Raw genomic sequence first — 18,767 nt, 5'->3', positions numbered from 1 at the left:
GATATCACCTCACACCAGTTAGGATGGCCACTATCTAAAAGACAAGAAATACCAAGTGTCAGTGAGGATGTGGAGAAAAGGAAACTCTCCTATACTGTAGGTGGGAATGCAAACTGGTGAAGCCCCTATGGAAAGCAGAATGGAGGTCACTCAAAAAACGTAAAATAGAAATGCTATACAACCCAGTAATCCTACTCCTAAGAATTTACCCAAAGAAAACAAAATCCCTGATTCAAAAACATATATGCACCCCTATGTTTATCACCGCATTATTTACAATAGCCAAGATATGGAAGCAACCAAAGTGCCCATCCATAGATGAATGGATAAAGATGATGTGGTACATAGACACAATGGAATATTATTCAGCTATAAAAAAGAAAGAAATTCTATCATCTGTGACAATATGGATGGATCTAGAGGAGGATATTATGCTCAATGAAATAAGCAAGGTGGAGAAAGACAAATACCACTGATTTCACTAATTTTTGGGCTCTAGAAACAAAATGAACAAGAGAGCAGTCGACTCACAGACACTGGGAAGTGACTGGCGCTTATGACCATGGGGGAGGGGCTGGGGTAGACTGATGGCACATGTAAGGGGAACAAAGGGGCACAAAAATTTCAGTCATAATATAAGTCGGTCACAGGAATGGAAGTGCAGCATGGAGACTATAGCCAATGGTTCTGTAGCATCTTCCTGTGTTGACAGATAGTAACTATACTAGCGGGGGTGAAGATTTAATAATGTGTATAACTGTGGAACCAATCTGTTGTATACTTGAAACAATTTAATATTATGTATCAACTATACTTCAATTAAAAAAAAGAAAAAAGAACACATAACCTAAAAGTGAAAAAAAAAATAGACAGCCAGTCAGTGGTTTTCTGTTACGGTGGCTGGAGCAGGCCAAGACATCCCGTCTCTCCTAAGTAATGTAAACCCTGCAATGTCAGTTTGAATGTCACTTCAGAAAATGAGCCCTTTTAAGAAGGTTAGGTGCTTTGTTTCAGCTAGTATAGCATTCTGCATTGACTTAAGTTTACATAAAATGCCCCTCACACTTTCTTAAAATTGCTTACTTAATTCTCTGCCTCTTGCTAATCCCTACACTCCATGGAGTACGAGATCATCTTTGAACTGTTTCACCAGGCTTACTAAATATCCATTGAAAGACTGCCCATTTCAGTAAAATGTTATTTATAGAAAAGGGCTGTGAAAAGCACCTAGATGACTATTATTCACTATACTTGAATTATTTTGATTTAAAACATTTCTGATGCTAATCCTAGTATACTGCACAGACACCACAGAGAAGAGGTTCCTTTGTAACTTGCCTGATTTCCTTCAGTGCTGCTGTCTAGTCTAACAGGTAATTACTATGTAGGCCTTGAAAGGATATCACAGGTGAAGGGAAAGTCCAGAATTCTCTAAGGCTTGCTACAAAATGAGTGGACGATACGGCTGAGTTTTGTTTGTTTCTCGGTCCTAATCAAAAAGAAAGATACTATGAATTTAATGCTTGACAAAAAGGCTGAGCGTTCAACTCCTTTTTAGTTTTTAAATAAGAATGATTCTGAAATTTAAAGAAAATAGTTAAAACAAAGCTAGAGATAGTGAAAGAAACTAAAAAAAAAATCTTAAACCTAACATATAAATGCATATTAATGGCTGCTCAGAGTTATTGTAAGGATTAATATTCTGTGGAAAACGCCTGATCTTTTGAAGTCATTTAACAAATAGCACTTTTTATTATACTTGTAAATAATAATTTGTAATAGCAATTGTGGCCAATAAATTCAACATGTACTAATACACAGACCATTAAGATGCCATTAAGATGACTGCACCTATGCCTAGAACTATACTCAATGTTGAAATTCAATGGTGGAATTAGTAAGTACTTGGGAAAACACAGGATTATTATACCAATGGCCTGGGAAATACAGGTTGATCAATTTGGAATGAATCCTAAATAGAAATTTTAGCATGAATTATTAAACGAGTGGACAAGAATATATGATGGGACAGTATTCAGGAGGAGTCAGAATGAGTCACTCAGAAAATCCACGTTTCATTTCCCTTTCAGAAATGACTCTAGATTGGGGGTTGGCAAACTTCGGCCTGCTTCCTGTTTTACAAAAACTTTCCATAGAACATGCTCATTCATTCATTATGTGTTGACTATTGCTCTTTTTGCACTACAAACGCAGTGTTGAGTTGCTACCTGGCTCTTCACAGAAAGAGTTTACCAGTTCCTTCTCTAGATGACAGACAGGAAAATGCTACAGGAGGGTTTCCTTGTATCCAAACCAGGATCCCCTCCCTGACCTAGCCTCGCCACTCAGCCCTGTGACTGGTTTCAGGTGACTGGGCCAAGCACAGTGCTGAGCCTGGAACAGAGGGACAAATAAGACCAACATAAGTTGCTGACAGCTGCAATGAGGGTGCACCCCAAATGGGCAAGGCCCACCCCAACCAGCTATAGACACCAAGGACCCATCCCCCACAAATGCGACATATAACCTGTAAACAATCAAGGCCCAAACTCAGAAAGACACTTTGACCCGCCTGCCCCACAACCACATAAAAAGAATTCAGATTATCACTGTAAACAACTACATTACAGTATAAACAAGGTGTGGCAGAGAAGGATGTAGCTGCATCTGTTAAAATTCCTCTCTGTGCCCCCTTGTTTCTGGGTGCCCAAACATACTTGTTTACCAAACATTTACTTTCATATTTCTGTGAAGTGTTTTCCCTTCCTTTGAAGTCCCAGACCCCTACCCCCTTCTCCTTAGTGCAGGAGGACACACAGACATCACTGTCCCTGCCTTTGGATTCCATGTCTGTAGATACTCCGTACATAAGTAATTAAACTTCTTTTTTTCTTGTTATGTCTCATGTCAATTTGATTCTTAGACCAACTAGAAGAACCTCTAGGGGCAAAGGAAATTTCTTCCAACACAACCAAGTGAGGAGACGACCCTGAGGCAGCCAATGCAGGAGAAAGGACATCACATGAAGGGGTGAGCCTTCCTGGGGACAGTGGTGTCCATGGAACGGTGTAGGTGGGGAACTCCCAAGACAGAGGGCCAGGTGGGCGTTTGGATGCCCCTCCCCGTGGTGACCGGATCACTGCCTACCCACACTACCACTTCCAGAAGTCGAGCCATGATAGAAAAAGCGCTTGGGAAATCTTTTGAATATTTTAATGATCATTTCCCTTTCTTTCTGGATCATTTCCATCAGCCTAGAAATATGCTGCAATCTCTCTAAAACAAACCCACTCCCTTATCACACATCCTGCTCTAGGACGTCCAATCCTCTGCTCCACTACACAGAACTCCTCCCAAAATGCATATGTACTCCCCATGATAAACCTCCCCTCCTCTCATCCTCTCTAGAACTGACCCCACCACCCCACTGAAAAATGCTTTTCAAGATCACCAAGGGCCTCCATGTTGCCAGACCCAATGGCCAGTTCGTAGGCCTCACGTCACTGGTCCCGTGGGTCAGATTTGCCACAACTGACCGTTACTTCCATTCTGGTCACCTGGCTGGGTCACTGCTCTTGTTCTCTTAGAAGCTCACAGGCTGCTGCTTCTCAGACTTACGGTTCCTCTTCAACTCCCTTTCCTCTAAGTGAGGGCCCACCCCAGGGCTTAGTTGGTCCTTGGTTTCTTTTCATCATTATCTACTGTTCTTCCCTTGAAAACTTCATCTCTACATTAAATGCTAGAGTGTATCACTTCAACTCCAACCTCTTCCCCAAATTCCAGACTTGGATATCTACCCACTTTCCTTCCATCACTGGCTTACATGACCCTGTCCAAAACTGAACCCTTGATTCCACCCATCATCCCAACAACAAAACAACAAAAACCCAACCCATTCCCCAGAATGGTCACTTTCCGGCTGCTTTGGGCCAAGGGGAAACCTGACACCTCCTCTTATAGGCACATCCAATCGGTCAGCAAATTGTGTGAGCAGCAATAAAAATTCTTGACTGCATGTCTTTATGTGCACTAGGAGATATGTCTATAGCATAAATTTCTTGCAGAACAAGCCTGCATTTTTAAGATTCCAAAATGTAATATTCCTGCTTTCCTCAATTTACTAATAACAGTTCTTATGTTTGTTATAGCAACAGGACACTAGTTTTATAAATTATGCTATATTTCAGAGATACCAAGATGTGTTTTTTTTTTTTTTTCACATTTAACATGTCTGAAATCCAGATTCAGCATTTTACAATTGCTATCGGCTAAGCAGCAGGCTTGGAATTAGGTGTTCACACTGATGGTATTTCCAATGGCTCGTGGGCAACAATGATGCTATACATGTTGAGTCTGCCATTTAAAATGTCTTCAAAAGTTACAGTGTGATTGTAAATAATAAAAAATAATAAAAAGTTATTGCATAGGAAGGTGCAAAAACAAGAGCAGGACATGTGTGTGATATTAGTGAAGTAAATATTTATTGTAACATTAAACAAATGTAATTCAGTATTTTCCCACAAAGCAACAACCAAGCCTTCCAATGGGACCTCTGGTAGGAAGATAAAGCTGTGTCAGCTTTTGTTATTAAGATACATGTAAAAATGAATCTGCCAAGCAGTACAAGTGATGGCAGAAGAAATTGCAGATTTCCTCAGAGAAATCTATTTAAAAAAATAAGAGGCTGTTATGACTAATTCATTGATCACTCTTGATTATCAGGAAAGTACTGTGTTGTGGTTTAACTCGCAAAGTTTTTCCACTTCTGTGCTTAAAATAATGGTGCATCTTATAATATATGGCATCAGGTATCAGTTAAGTACAGTATAGCTGACAATGAAATGCCTTACAGCTAGGAAAATGGGAAAAAATAGGCTGGGATGGAAGGATCTCCAAGACAAATTGCAAGTGCAAAATTGTTCATAGTACAACTATCACTTTTTAAAAAAATAAAATATAAAGAAGAGACAGAAAGTACCAATAGGAAGCCAGGAATAGCCTTCTTCTATGGAAACTTGACATTATCAACAGCTCGCCTTGTAAATCTGGGAAGAAAGCATGGGCTACTTGAAATAGTAATGGACCACCTTGGTATCCATGCAGAGAAAAAGAAAAAGAGAAAATAAACTTAATACAGTGAAATTAAGTACTTCTCTTTACCAAATGATACGAACCAAGAAGAGCAAAAAGGCACAACACAGATACAAAGGCACAGACTGGAATTCTAACTGCAATCCCGTCCTCTGACAAAGGACTTGTCACACACTGGGAAGGCACTTGTGCACACATCTGACAAGGGATTTACATCCAGAACATATAAAGACTCTAAGAAAATTAAAAAGAAAAGGACTCTTAATGGCAAAAGACTTGACAAGTCACTTCACAGAAGGATTTCTAGTAGCCAGTAAGCAGCGAAAGGTACTCAACAGAGTGAATCTTCTGGGAAATGAAAATTAAAGCCACAAGGATCTAAAACTGCATAGATCACAATGGGTAAATTAATGAGACGATGCCAGCACTACCAAGGATACAAAGCAAATGGCACTTCCATACATACTGGTAGGAGAGTAAACTGGTATATGTATTTTGGAAACCTGCTTGGCAGTTATCTAATAAAGCAAAAGGTATGTATACCCTTCTACTCAACTCCTAGGTAAATACCAAAGACAAGTGCATAGGTCCACCATAAGGCACGTGTGAAGATGTGCACGCAGCTAACCCAGATGCCCTCCTGTAGTGAAACAGAGCGCCATTACCTGAGGAGGGGAGGTAGGAGGAGGAGAGAGTAAGGAATGAACTGCACACCTACCCACCACAGCATGGCTGGCTCTGCTGGGGAGGGAAGGAGGGGCGACAGGGAATGCGCACAAGGGGCTTGCATTGCACAAGCCATGCTCTGGTCTTCACTGGGTCTTGTGTCCACAGGTTTTCATTTTCACTTTTTCTTAATGCTGTGTGTGTGTAGGTTTGAATATCTTTGAGTAAGGGCAAAACCGGGACAAAGGATTATTGACATTTTGGTAAAAAGAAAGATAATATTTAATGTACATACACACGTGAGCAGGCAAGGGTGTGTGTACTTATCAACATGTAAGGTATAAGAGACACTGGCAACAGGAATTCTTGAGGAGGCAAAGTGTGGAGCCGTGGGTCAGAGCGGGCGGGAAGGAGCCTTCCCTCCCATTATATGCCTTCGGTGCTCACTGAGTTTGCTGCCAGATATTTTTCCCCTCAGCAAAATCCCTCTTTGAATATCCCAGAAATACCCATATGCACTCTTGGTGGGAATGTAAGTTGGTGCAACCACTGTGGAAAACAGTTTGGCAGTTGCTTAAAAAATTAAAAACAGAACCTTACCATATGATCCAGCTATTGAAAGAAATTAAAAACACTAACTTGAAAAGATATATACACCCCATATTCACTCCAATAGCCAAGATATGGAAACCTGTGTCCATTGACAGATGAATGGATAAAGAGATGTGGCATATATATGTATATATATGATGAATGTTACTTAGCCATTAAAAAAGAAAGAAATCTTTCCATTTGTGACAACATGGATGGACTGAAGGGAATTACAGTAAGTGAAATAAGTCAGAGAAAGATAAATACCATATAACTAAAATCTAAAAAACAATCTAAAAAAACAAAAACAAGTTCACAGGTACAGAGAACAGATCGGCCCTGGGTAGAGGTGGGGTGGAAGAATGGGTGAAGGGGTAAAAAGACACAAACTTCCAGTTATTAAATAAACAAATCACAGAGATGTAAGTACAGCAGGGTGACTATAGTTAATAATATTGTATCACATATTTGAAAGTTGCTAAGAAAATTAATTTTGAAATTTCTCATCACAAGAAAAAAATGTTTTAACAGATGTTAACTAAACACATTATAGTGATCACTTTGCAACACACACAAGTATAAAATCATCTTGTACACTTGCAACTAATATAATGTTACATGTCATTTATAGCTCAACTTAAAAATATTAAAAGATAAAAATAAATAAAACCCCAGAAATAGATTGGCAAGTTTGCATGTGAAAACTAATATTCTTAAACTTTTGTTCTGAACTAAAGTTCAGAAGTATTGACTGAACTTGAGACTTAGTGTGACTGTGTTATGTATAACATATATGATACATATTACACAGCATAAAATATATCATACGATATATAAAATCTGGAGTGATTATGTCAAATATAATTAAGAGTAGGAAAGCTGTAGCTCAGAGATGGAAAAGACACAGACATGAAGACAGACTTCAAGAACAAGATGGAAAGAATTTGGAAGCCCCCACCTGTTATGTTTCCACACCGACCACTGTTACTGAACCACACGCCATTTCTTCACAGCCCTGACCCCCATCTGTCAGTACACATCCATTTCAAGGGTTTCTACTATGAACGTGTGACCGCTGTCCCAGACACTGAGCTACGTGAGGGCAGAGAAGTGGCTTTTGCTCAGCGCTGTATTCCCAGACATGGCCCACTTGAGATGCTACAGCACAGAGGTCAAGAGCACAGAGGTTCTCAGTTCATCCCTGCGGGCCTTTGTCTCCTCCTCTCCAGAATGAGGCCAGGAGCACCTCCTCACAGGCTGGCTGTCAGCACACAGGAGGCACCGAGCACGATGCCCAGCACTGGGTAGAGTGTCAGAATGTGGGTGATGGCGATGATGACAGGCGGGTAGCAAGGAGAACCAGGACTTGCCTGAAAAGCAGCAGTACTTTCTCAGGATGAGGATAGAACATCTTGCTAGGAAGGAATAATGCTTTCAGTAATTCCCTGGTTTGTGTATTTGCAAACTGCTCATTGCAGTGCTATATAAGGTAAGAGGGCAATGGGATCCCAGAAGGGAACTGGGACAGGGTGGTAGGTGTCCAGTAAGGAGAATGAGGCAGCAGGTAGAAGTGAAGGATCGCCCATATACAGCAACAGGGACAGAAATGCGGAATATGGAGCCGAGGGAAACGGTTAAGAAGCGCAGTGAAATCTGTAGGACAAAAGACTTTCTATCTATTGCAATTATAGGCATACAAAGGAGTAAGAGACACTTAAAAACACATACAAACCAAAAGAATATTCATTCAATATACAAGAACGATTTCCGAAGGGGGAACAGGTGGTGAGCCACATGGGAAATGAAAGTAGAAGGGAATAAAAACAACAAGGAGAGGAACCTCAGACGCCCCATGATGGGCCAGTTAATTACACGGCATGTAAAGAGGCGGAGCACCTTTTATAAATGGAATGGAATTTATCAGCTGGTAGCCTGGCTACTCTAATTACACAGCAGCTACTAAATCTTATTACTGAGTGTGAGAAGCAGTAATTAATATCAGACTGTCATATCATGGCCCACCAAAGTGAAAACAACACCTTGCTCTTAGGATGAAGTTTGGCTTTGAAAAGGTGTAAATATTTCCACCTTGGTGCCAGTTTGCAATCCCTGGAGTAGATAGAGCATTAAAGACTGCTAGGCATTTATCTAATGCTTCAGAAGAGGTGGGACGGTGATTCTCTTGAACATAGTTAAGAAATCTCTAGAGAGTTTGTGTAAATGTAGTTTCTTATCCTAGCTCCCCAAGTTTAGATTATTTGGGTTGGGGTCAGAGCCCAATACAAACATGTCTATTGTAGAATCCTGAATATTCTATACATACAAGCGAGCACCCTACCAGGGAATAGAGAGTAGGCACACGTGATCAACTGGGTGTTTATATCACTTAATTAGTTATCCTGACATACATTTATTTATTCAGAGAATTCAAAATACCTCTTGGATGAAGACCTACTTAACCACTTAGTCTGACTATGAAAAGAACAGGAAAGAAAAACATGGACATAAGTCAATGGCAGATAGGACCAAACATCAGACAGATGACTGATACAGAGGTGAGCCTGCAGTGACTCTGACAGTCATCATGAAACTGAGTAACATAAGCGGGCAAGTGAAAGTTAAGTCATCCCTGATGAAACAGTATCAGGCAACTAGAAGCCAGTGGCTCCAATCCTCCGGCCAGTATCTCACATATCAAATGTAGCTACCATGAAAAAGCAATTCGTGATAATTACCGGACGGGATGGTATAATGCTTGTGTGGTGCACAAGTAGTCCACATGTTTTATTTATAATGTTACCTGTGTCATGCTCTTTCCAAATTACAGGTGGTTGTTTTTCCTGCCTTATCGTTTGTAAATTCTAGTTGATATAAACATACCAACCAAATGTAAAATGCTGACTCACTAAATGGTATAAGTTATTCCCTTAAATTCTTATCTTACTACTTGGAAAGGAGGTCCAAAGCACACATCAAGTATGTCAGCTCATGGACTGTAGCGGGAAAGACCAACTTAGTGGGGTTCTCGTCACTGAGGTTCTTGAATCTTCGCGGGCATTAGAATCACCAGACGGATCTACTCAGTCAGACTCTCTGGGGACTTGGGGGTCAATATGTGTATTTTAAACACCTGGTGATTCAAATGCAGAAGTTGAGGGCCACCAACAGTGAGGATCAGTACGATGACAGGCCACACTGTAAAAACAGATTTAAAAGCTAGTCTGACTCCAGATTGTAGGATTTGGGGAGTCAAAGGAATTCACTACATCATAGAACTTGATAGGTTAGAAAACTAGAGGCCAATACCTTTCATGAGCATCGACACAAAAATTCTTAACAAAATATTTGCGAACTGAGCACAACAAGATATAATATGAATTGTTCACCATAATCAAGTAGGATTTAGCCCAGGAATGCAAGGTTATTTTAACACCCAGAAATGAATGAATATAATAAACTATAATAATAGAATAAAGGATGAAAACACATAAACCTGTCAGAATATTCAGGAAAAGCATTCAACAAAATCCAATATCCATTCATGGCAAAAACTCTCAACAAACTAGGAACATAAGAATCTGAAATTTTGAGTAGAAAAGTATCTCAAAGCTTCAAACTTTGTAGCAATGTTTCAACAAACTTAAAAAAATTGCTTCTTCCTATCATAAAGTTAAATAATAAAAATATTATAAAACTCAGTAATATTAAAATGTCAGAAACTGAAGGAGATGATGACTTGTTAAATTGTCCCAACTCTTTAAAGCTTGTTAGGGAGACTGTAATTCAAAATTCATTATCTAGACTCTTAACAGCCTTTCACAAGGCATGAAAAGAATGTCAAAGGACCACTTAGGTATTGATTCTATGGCTTAATTTTTTTCCCTATTTCATAGAGAATCTAGTAACCATACAATTACCTGACAGAATAGCTAGATTATAACAAAAAAGCTCAGTCTCATTCTCCCTGTTCCTAAAATGTCCACGTGCCACACCCTCTTCATCTCCACCCACAATCAGTCATCCCCTGGCAATTATGCCTCAGTATCTCCCACTCTCCTTAGGGCCGCAGCCACCCAGGAGAGGATGGACACAAAGGTCTTCACATACCATATTCACCCACACAGATGACCTCAGCCTCTCCAGGCATGTCCTGCTTTGCAAGGGCACTAACCAAGAGATGGTGACCTACCGGGAGATTTTATGGCCGTGCTGTTGAAACCTGCCACTGTAACTCCCATTGCGAACTTTATTTTCAAACATTTTCTATGGGGAAGAAGGGCCTTCTACTCTCATTCCTTTCCAACTTATCCTGAGACTTCAGGAAACTGACAGCAAGAAGTAGCGACTCCACTACAACAACAAAGCAAAACTGAAGGAACAAAACAGCAGCAGACTCACAGACTCCAAGAACGAAGTAGCGGTTACCTAGGGGAAAGGGGGTGGGGAGGGAGGGAGAAGGGGATTAAGGGGCATTATGATTAGCACACATAATGTAGGGGGGACACAGGGAAGGCAGCATAGCATGGAGAAGACAAGCAGTGACTCTATAGCATCTTACCACACTGATGGATAGTGATTGCAATGGGGTACGGGGGGGACTTGATAATATAGGTGAATGTAGTAACCACACTGTTGCTATGTGAGGTTCATAAGAATGTATGTCAGTGATACCTTAATTTAAAAAAAAGTAGCAACTCCCCCTCCCCAGATTTCCGAACCATCACCACCTCTACACCTTGGAGAACTGCTGCCCAGAGAGGGCAGTTTACACTGGTAAACTGAGGAAATAATGGTAAGTCTTTATTAAGAGAAGCCAAAAAGCCTCGCTCCTTGCTCATTCCTTTACTCATTTAAATGCCTGTCTGTGGCTGCTTCTACATCATGTGGCAGAGCCGGTTAAGTGACAGGAATCACATGACCCACAAAGCTGAAAACACCTACTATCTGGCCCGGTTTATTATCAAGACTCCTGGTCTTGATAATCGGGAGAAAGGAGTCACTGGGGGCTATCGGGGGCTGTTTGTGAACGACATACTAGCAGTTTCACACAGGAATAAACAATGGTAACTTGCCCACCAAAGTACCCGAAAACAGGGAGGCAGTTTGCACCTCAGTTCCGATGAATGTAGGACGAATATATAGACTAGCAGAGGTTGAATACGGGACCCACTCTTGATCCAGTTTCACAAGCTGTTGAATACACTCTAAAAGCTCCTCTTTGTCAAATACCTGAAGGAATGAAAAACATAATAAATGATGAAATTCTCTGCCATTGTAGCAAAAAGCAAACATCCTCCTGAAAACTTTAGAGGTTAAAAAAGGAAAAATAATAAAACCAAATAAGATTTTTTTTTCTGTGATTTTCCCCACACACACCCCAAATTGAGACAGGATGATGGATTACCCATATGGGGGTAAGGGGGCATAAAAAATCGGATCCTTACCTCTTATCATACCCAAATATCAACTACAGTGAAATTATACACTTAAATGTGACAAAACATTAAAATTTATATTAAAAAAATACAAAATATCACTGTTACCTGAAGGGAGAAAATAATTCTTAAATAAGATATAAAGCACAAATCATCAAGGGAAAAAAAAAACATAAAGTTTGATTATTTAAAACTTAACTTTCTTCAAAAGAACAAACTGTGTGCAACAAAAGAGAGAGAGACACACAGATGACCCAACAGAAAAATGGGCAGAAACAAAGAGCAGTTTATTTCTAAGGAGAAAAACGTTTTTAATGTACTAGATGGAAGACAGTGTATAAAATTAGTAGTTTCTACCCACTCGGCAGGGCAAAGAAATACACTTTGGGTGATGTGATGGGTTTTCCAAGGTGAACATGAGTTGGAAACATGCATCTGAATAGTACTCGGGATATCAGGATTTGGCTATTTAAACACTAACCTATAGCAGCAATCACAGTGCAGTAACATTTAGTAATCAGGATTGCCAATTATTTAGAATCTGTCAACACGCGGTGTCACCTGCTTGGGTTCTGATACTGCTGTCAGAGATAAGATTTAGTAGAAAGAGAACTTGACTAGGGATTCTAAACCTTGCATCCAATTTCTTGCCCTGTCCCTTCACTCTGTGTGACCTGAGGTAAGTCACTTACCCTATCTGGGCTCAAGTTTCCTTCTCTATGCAAAGATGCTACTAAAATTTACAATACATACCTTCTTGACAGTGGCTTACTGCTATGGTTAAACAGACAAGGGATGTAAAACCACATGGCACAGTTTGTGGTAGAGCTGAGGTCCAATAAATGTCACTTACCTTTCCTTCTGTCCCCCTTTTAAAGGATTTCCCAATGATTTGTTTGTAATGGTAGGAGAGTGAAACTAGAAATTACTCGAAGAACTCACCTTAAGCTCCTTTCTGGAACCATATTATGGCCTCGGAAGGAGATGGCTAAAGCATGGGTTACAACAGAGGGAAAGGGAAGACCTGTCTAGAGAGAAGTCATTATGTGGGCTTCCTTAATGTGCAGCTTGCACCACATCCCAGAAGGTTAGATAAACAGAACATGTAAGGGAAGGAAAAGACTTGTTTCAGTTCAGAAAGGCAGCCTGGTCACGTCTCAGAGAATGGAAGTTATCCAACTCACCTCCTACCTAGACATGTACCTTAGGGTCTAAATCCAACCCACCTCACACTGAATTCTGCTCTATAACAATGTTATAGCCAGGATCCAATGGCCGTGAGACATCACTTTGATATTTTCTTTTTTTTTTTTAATAAAATTTGAGGTGAAGTATCAAAATAATTATTGCATACTCACTAGTGTCTAAAGTGATCAGACAAAATATCTGGGGGACACCATGCTTTCATACTTTCTATTTTCTATACTATAATTCCATATGGTCTTTAAATTTTATTTATTTTAGTTTGAGGTACCTTCTTCTTCCTCATCCTATTATCTCCCACATACATATTAATCTCCCCCAGACTGTCCCAAAGAAACAGAGCGTGGAATCACCAAACGATACTGCTTATTTCCTCGCAGTTTTGCCTCACAGATTTCAAAGTAGGTCTGAAAGAACTTCAGTGTTCTTACGGTTTTTACTGAACATTGATCTATGTGTTCAGAAATGATGTTCACTGTGACCCATTATATCAAAAGACACAAAAGAAAGCCCCAAATGTACGCACCGGCAGAGTTGCCCTGATAGCAGATCGGTACATTCTATCCATGTTGAGGTTTGGCCGAAACAGTCGAATTTTATTATCCACTCCTCGAAATGCCTTCAATCCTTCAAATAACTGAAAATAAAAGAGCAATGATCTTAGAGGGCAACAGAAACAAGCCCTGTGTTCACATAACTGACTTTTCTCTGGGTGCTCATCTGTCACCCTGTGAAGCTGCTGACACAGACTTCAACCAGAGACCCCTCAATCTAAAAAAGCCAACCGCTGACAGACTGGTCATAGGAACTGGGATCAAAGGAAGTCCTTTTATTACCTAAATCTGGTGGGAATTAAGAGTTATTCTTAATTTAGCAGGAGCCACATTGCTAAATAACACATCAATGGAGAAGCTAAGAAAACTCCAATTGCACAGAACATGGGGGGTGAGCAGCCAGCCCCCTAAAAAGCCCCCTAAACACACCCATGTATTCTTTTCCCTGAATCCGGCTCATTAAGATTCTGGGTTGTTGGTAATTGTGATGTGACCAGGGCTGGTTTAGTCCCCCAAATCACAGAAACCAAGCCCTTCAGGAGGATACTAGGTGAGGGCACTGCCACCTTTCTCAGGCAAACCACCGGGCAGGGATGCTGAAGACCTGGAGCAGGTGCACACTGATAAATGCAGAGAAAGGAGAAAAATCAATCATTTCAGTGGGAAACTTTAACACGGGTTCCCTAAGGAACTGACAATAAACAGGCTAACACTCGGTAAACGTATGGAAGATCTGAACAATAGGGGTGACCAATCTAATGGGCACATGTTCTCTTTGCCTGGTTTCTAACTGTAAGATATGTGAGAAATCAATACCAGAACTAGAAAATGTCCACATTCTGGAAAAGAAGAAACCCTTTTCTAAATAAAGTATGAGCTAAACAAGAAACATAATGGAAATTAGAAAATATGTTGAGCTGAATGATACTGAAAAGTAGGGCCTTTAGAAAGTTACAGCCTTAAAGCTTAGCTTGCATGAGAAAAGAAACATAAATTGGGTAGCACAGTTAAAAAGCACAAAATTAGATATAAAAATTACATGTATGTATTTAAGTGCATATATGTAATCTACTAAATGTAAAAGGAGTAAAGCTTCAGTTAAAAAGTAAGGTTGTCAGATTTGACTCACCTGATAACATCTAAAATACATCAGAAGCAAAGACACAGAAAGAGAGCATACAAATTCCTTCCAAAATAAAGCTGGTGAGGTTGTCTTAGTAATATAAAACAAAATAGACTTAAAGAAAAGAAGCATTACTAGAGATGTCAAAAGGTAATTTCATAAGGCTCAATTTACTTCATAATTTTAGAGTTATATGTATTTTATATAGGCTCAAATATATATAGATGGATTATATATGACAATCTCACTGAGTAATATAGATGCAAAACATATAAAAGGATAAACACAACATGATTAAATTGAATATATCGAAGGAACAGAGGTTGGTTTAATATTAGAAAATCAGTTGTTCATTATATTAACAGCTTCATATAATGAAAAAACTTAATATAGTGAAAAAAAACTGCTCATTTCATTAAATGTAGTAAATGCTTCTAAGAAAACTAAACATTCATTTATGATTTTTTAACAAGTTTTCTAGATTAAAAAAAGGGAACTTCCTTAAGTGACACAGGATATTGATCATACTCGTTGCAAGCATTATACTTAATGGTAAAATTCAAAGCTTTCCTTTTCAGATTGGGAACATCACAAATTGCCAGCTGTGACTACTTTAATTCAATACTAATAATGAGCAGCATAAAGAATAATCAAATAAAAAGTATTAGGTATGGAAAAGAAAAAACTGTCATAGATCATAAAACACAGGTAAGATGAAATATGTAGAAAATCTAGAAAAACTGACATAGGCTTTTGAAATTATGTTTAGACAAGGTAGCCAGATGTAAAATTATATGCCTATGTAACAACAGCAGTTAGAAAGTAAATATACTATTTGTGATAGAATTAAAAGAGGAATACTTGAAGGAAAATTGTTCTAAAAGAGTGAAAGACCCATACGTCTCTAACTGTATTAAGTCTTTAAAGACCTAACTAAATGTATAAGCAATCTCGTGCTCATAGATCCTAAAGGCTCAATATTATAAAGATGTAGATTCTCTCCAACTTCATTTAAATATTCGATATAACCCAAATGAAAATCACATCATGGTGTTTTATTTTCTTGTTGCAAGCTGAATTACAAAACTTGACTGACTTGGTAAACTGAATCTAAAAATTATATACATCTAAAAGGGCAAATAACCCAAAATATCCAAGCACTCTTGAAAAGCAAATAAAAAGACTTGTCCTAGGCAGACATCAAGACTCATGAATGACTTGGCATAAAGGCTAAGGCAGTTTGCCATCTGTGCAGTTAGACAAGTAAAACAATGGAACAGAATAGAGATCCAGATAGACAAGACACTGGAACAGAAATGCAGACCAGAAAGCCAAATCCTATGTACAACAGAGGTGGCATGACATACCAGGGGGAAAAGAGTGGTTTTTAAATGGTGCTGGGATAACTGGTATCCACTGAGGGAAAAATCTAAATTGGACCCCTAGTTCATACAAAAATCAACTTGTAGGATTAAAGACCTAACTTTGAAGGGCAAAAATCAATAATATAGGAAGATGTCTTCATAATCTTGGGGGAGGAAAAGAATCTTTAAGTTAGAAACAAAAATACCAAATAAAAAGCAAAGATTGATAAACTGGACTTAAAATTTTAAGTGTACTTCTTGTCATCAAAACATCATAAACAGAGTACAAGGGTGGAGAGAAGTATGGCTTTAGGGCATTTGCATCATTTCTCAGGGGTGAAGAGAAACTCATCTCCATATCAGTGGGTAATTACCTGGGCAACTGAGGGTGTGTCTGAACCTGCATGGTTAAGGGGAGGGGGATGACTTGCTTTCTGGCTTGCTTCTTCAGGAGCAGAGGAGAGAGACGGCCCCAGACTGCAGTTTGTAAGCAGTAAACGGGTTTTAAATTTTATTTCTCCCTTTGACTGATTGTGGGCTTTAGAGGTATTTTGCCCAGGGATTTCCCTTCCCCGGACTTACAAGGACCCATACTCAGATATATAAAATGCTTCTAGAAATCAAAAAGAAAGGATAACATAATAGAAAAATTAGCAAAAAAAACACGAATAGCCACTTCAAATAAGAAGATAGCCAACTGGCCAATAAACATGAAAATATGTTAGGTTTCTTCAGAGTAGTGAAAATTAATTATCACAATAAGATGTCATTACAGGTAATTTTCTAAAATTTCAAAATCTTCCTATACTAGGAGTTGACTAGGTTATGGAACAGTAGAAATCAGTAGAAATGCTTTTTCATGGCTAGTGGGTATAAATATTGGTAAAACCACTATGGAAAATGTTTTCTTTTCTTGTAAAAATGAACATATATTAAATGACCAGCAGGACCATTCTGTTATATCCTTAAGCAGCATTTCTCAAATCTTTTGATGTCAGGATGCCTTTACACTCTTAAAAATTATGAAGTTCCCACAGAGACCTTGTATTTGTGCCATTATTCTATCACTATCATATTATAAATTAGAAGTTAGAAATTTAAAATTTATTAACAAGAAACCATGACATTAACATCAAATTTTAGTGAAAAATATCTATATATTCCAAAAGAATCAGTGTTAAGTGGGGCAGTTTTTAATTATTACAAATCTTTAACATTTAGCTTAACAGAACACAGGTGGATTCTCAAATCTGCTTTTGCAGTATGTATGAAGTAAACAAAGAAAATCTAATCTTATGCACATATGCAGTTGAAAATAGGAGACCTATTTCTGAAAGCACTTGCAGATAATTGCAGATATTCTTCCCTGACGCTACTCCAAAATTTGACTAGTGGTGGTTCCTTAAAGGTTAGTTGTAAAGTGGAATCTGAAACCATGTAAGTTTTCATACTACTATTGTATTAAAATCTAATGGTACTTTATGGTATTTCAATGGTATTTTATTATAAAGTCCAAAGGCTAGAGTTCAACTAATGAAGCAGAATCAACAGGAGGTATGTATGTTAATATATTTAAATTTGTGAGAAGAAATTGGCCAAGCAAATTCAAAATCGGTAGGTCAGGCAGTCAGGAAGAGAAGATCCCCAGCAGGCTCGCCCCCCACAAGTGTGAACTGCAGCTCATCCCCAAGCAGCGGTCGAGAAACGAGGGGCAGCGGAGGAACACACCTGTAGACACAGCTGCTGTGTGGCGTCTCCTACTTTACCAACGTCCTAAGGTCAGGCTCACCCAGAATAATCTCGCTTTTGATTAACTTTAAAGTCAACTGATTAGGGACTTAAATCTCATCTGCAAAATTCCTTCACAACAGCACCTGGACTAGTGGTGTGAGTAGGCAATAAAATGGTCACTGCCTGCGGTTTCCAACGCTCACAAGAGAATGTCCTGTAATCCACTCTAACTAGAAGGAGACTTTAAATGGACTTCTGGGCACTGTAGTCCACACTTGCCACACCAACACATCAAACACACACAGTCTACCTTACATTTTGGATGGGTCTTCACCCACCCATAAATTTGTAATATCATGCAATGTTTATTCGGACAGTGGTGATTGAAGTTGAAGGTTAATTAATACCTTTTTCATACAATATATCTTTTAATAATAATATAATAATAGCTAATAACTGGACTCTCATGCACCAGGCATGGCTCCATATGCTTAAATGAATTATCTTATCCTTATAACATTAAGAGGTAGGCATGATCATTTCCTTAATTTTACAGGTAAAGAAATGGGAGGCATAAAGTGATTAAATAAATTTCCCAAATCATAAAGCTCCCTATCGAGCAATAGACACAGACCTGGAGCCCAGGAAGTCCGACTGCAGAACCTGAATACTAAACCATATGCTTTCTCACTTAAAAAAATTAAATGGGATGATCCATGTAAGATATCCAGTATAGGGTACATTGCTGGAATTCAAGAAACAAAAGTAATTTTATCATTGTTGTTATGAGTATTTACTATTACCGTCTTTTAGTCCCTTCACAGATAGGCCTCTACTTATTTCCAGCACCCCAATATTCTGGAAGAGATTTCTAACATGTGAAAAATGAGTAAAATAAAATGGGGTCCAAGGGAATGGTGGAGTGCACTGTGTATCTGGCTAAGTGTGTGTTCTGAGGGGGCCCAGAGAAAGCATTCGCTGGATATTTAATATTTTATGCATACAGTTA

General features: G+C 38.9%; 1 protein-coding gene across 4 annotated transcripts in view; it reads right to left on the bottom strand.

Annotated features, from left to right (window-relative positions):
- BCAT1 (branched chain amino acid transaminase 1) overlaps positions 1 to 18,767 on the bottom strand; it is a 108,679-nt gene that overhangs the window by 48,058 nt on the left and 41,854 nt on the right. For all 4 annotated transcript variants that reach the window (XM_073222340.1, XM_073222341.1, XM_073222343.1 and 1 more), the window contains exons 4-5: positions 13,513 to 13,623; positions 11,458 to 11,577 (exon numbers count right to left, since the gene is read on the bottom strand). In XM_073222340.1, coding sequence (XP_073078441.1) covers positions 11,458 to 11,577; positions 13,513 to 13,623 — 231 coding nt within the window. The remainder of the gene's footprint in view (positions 1 to 11,457; positions 11,578 to 13,512; positions 13,624 to 18,767) is intronic.

Source organism: Manis javanica, chromosome 15, assembly GCF_040802235.1.
Source record: "Manis javanica isolate MJ-LG chromosome 15, MJ_LKY, whole genome shotgun sequence".
Lineage (NCBI taxonomy): Eukaryota > Metazoa > Chordata > Mammalia > Pholidota > Manidae > Manis > Manis javanica.
The sequence above is the reverse complement of the archived record's forward strand: the minus strand, read 5'-3'. Positions and strand labels throughout refer to the sequence as shown.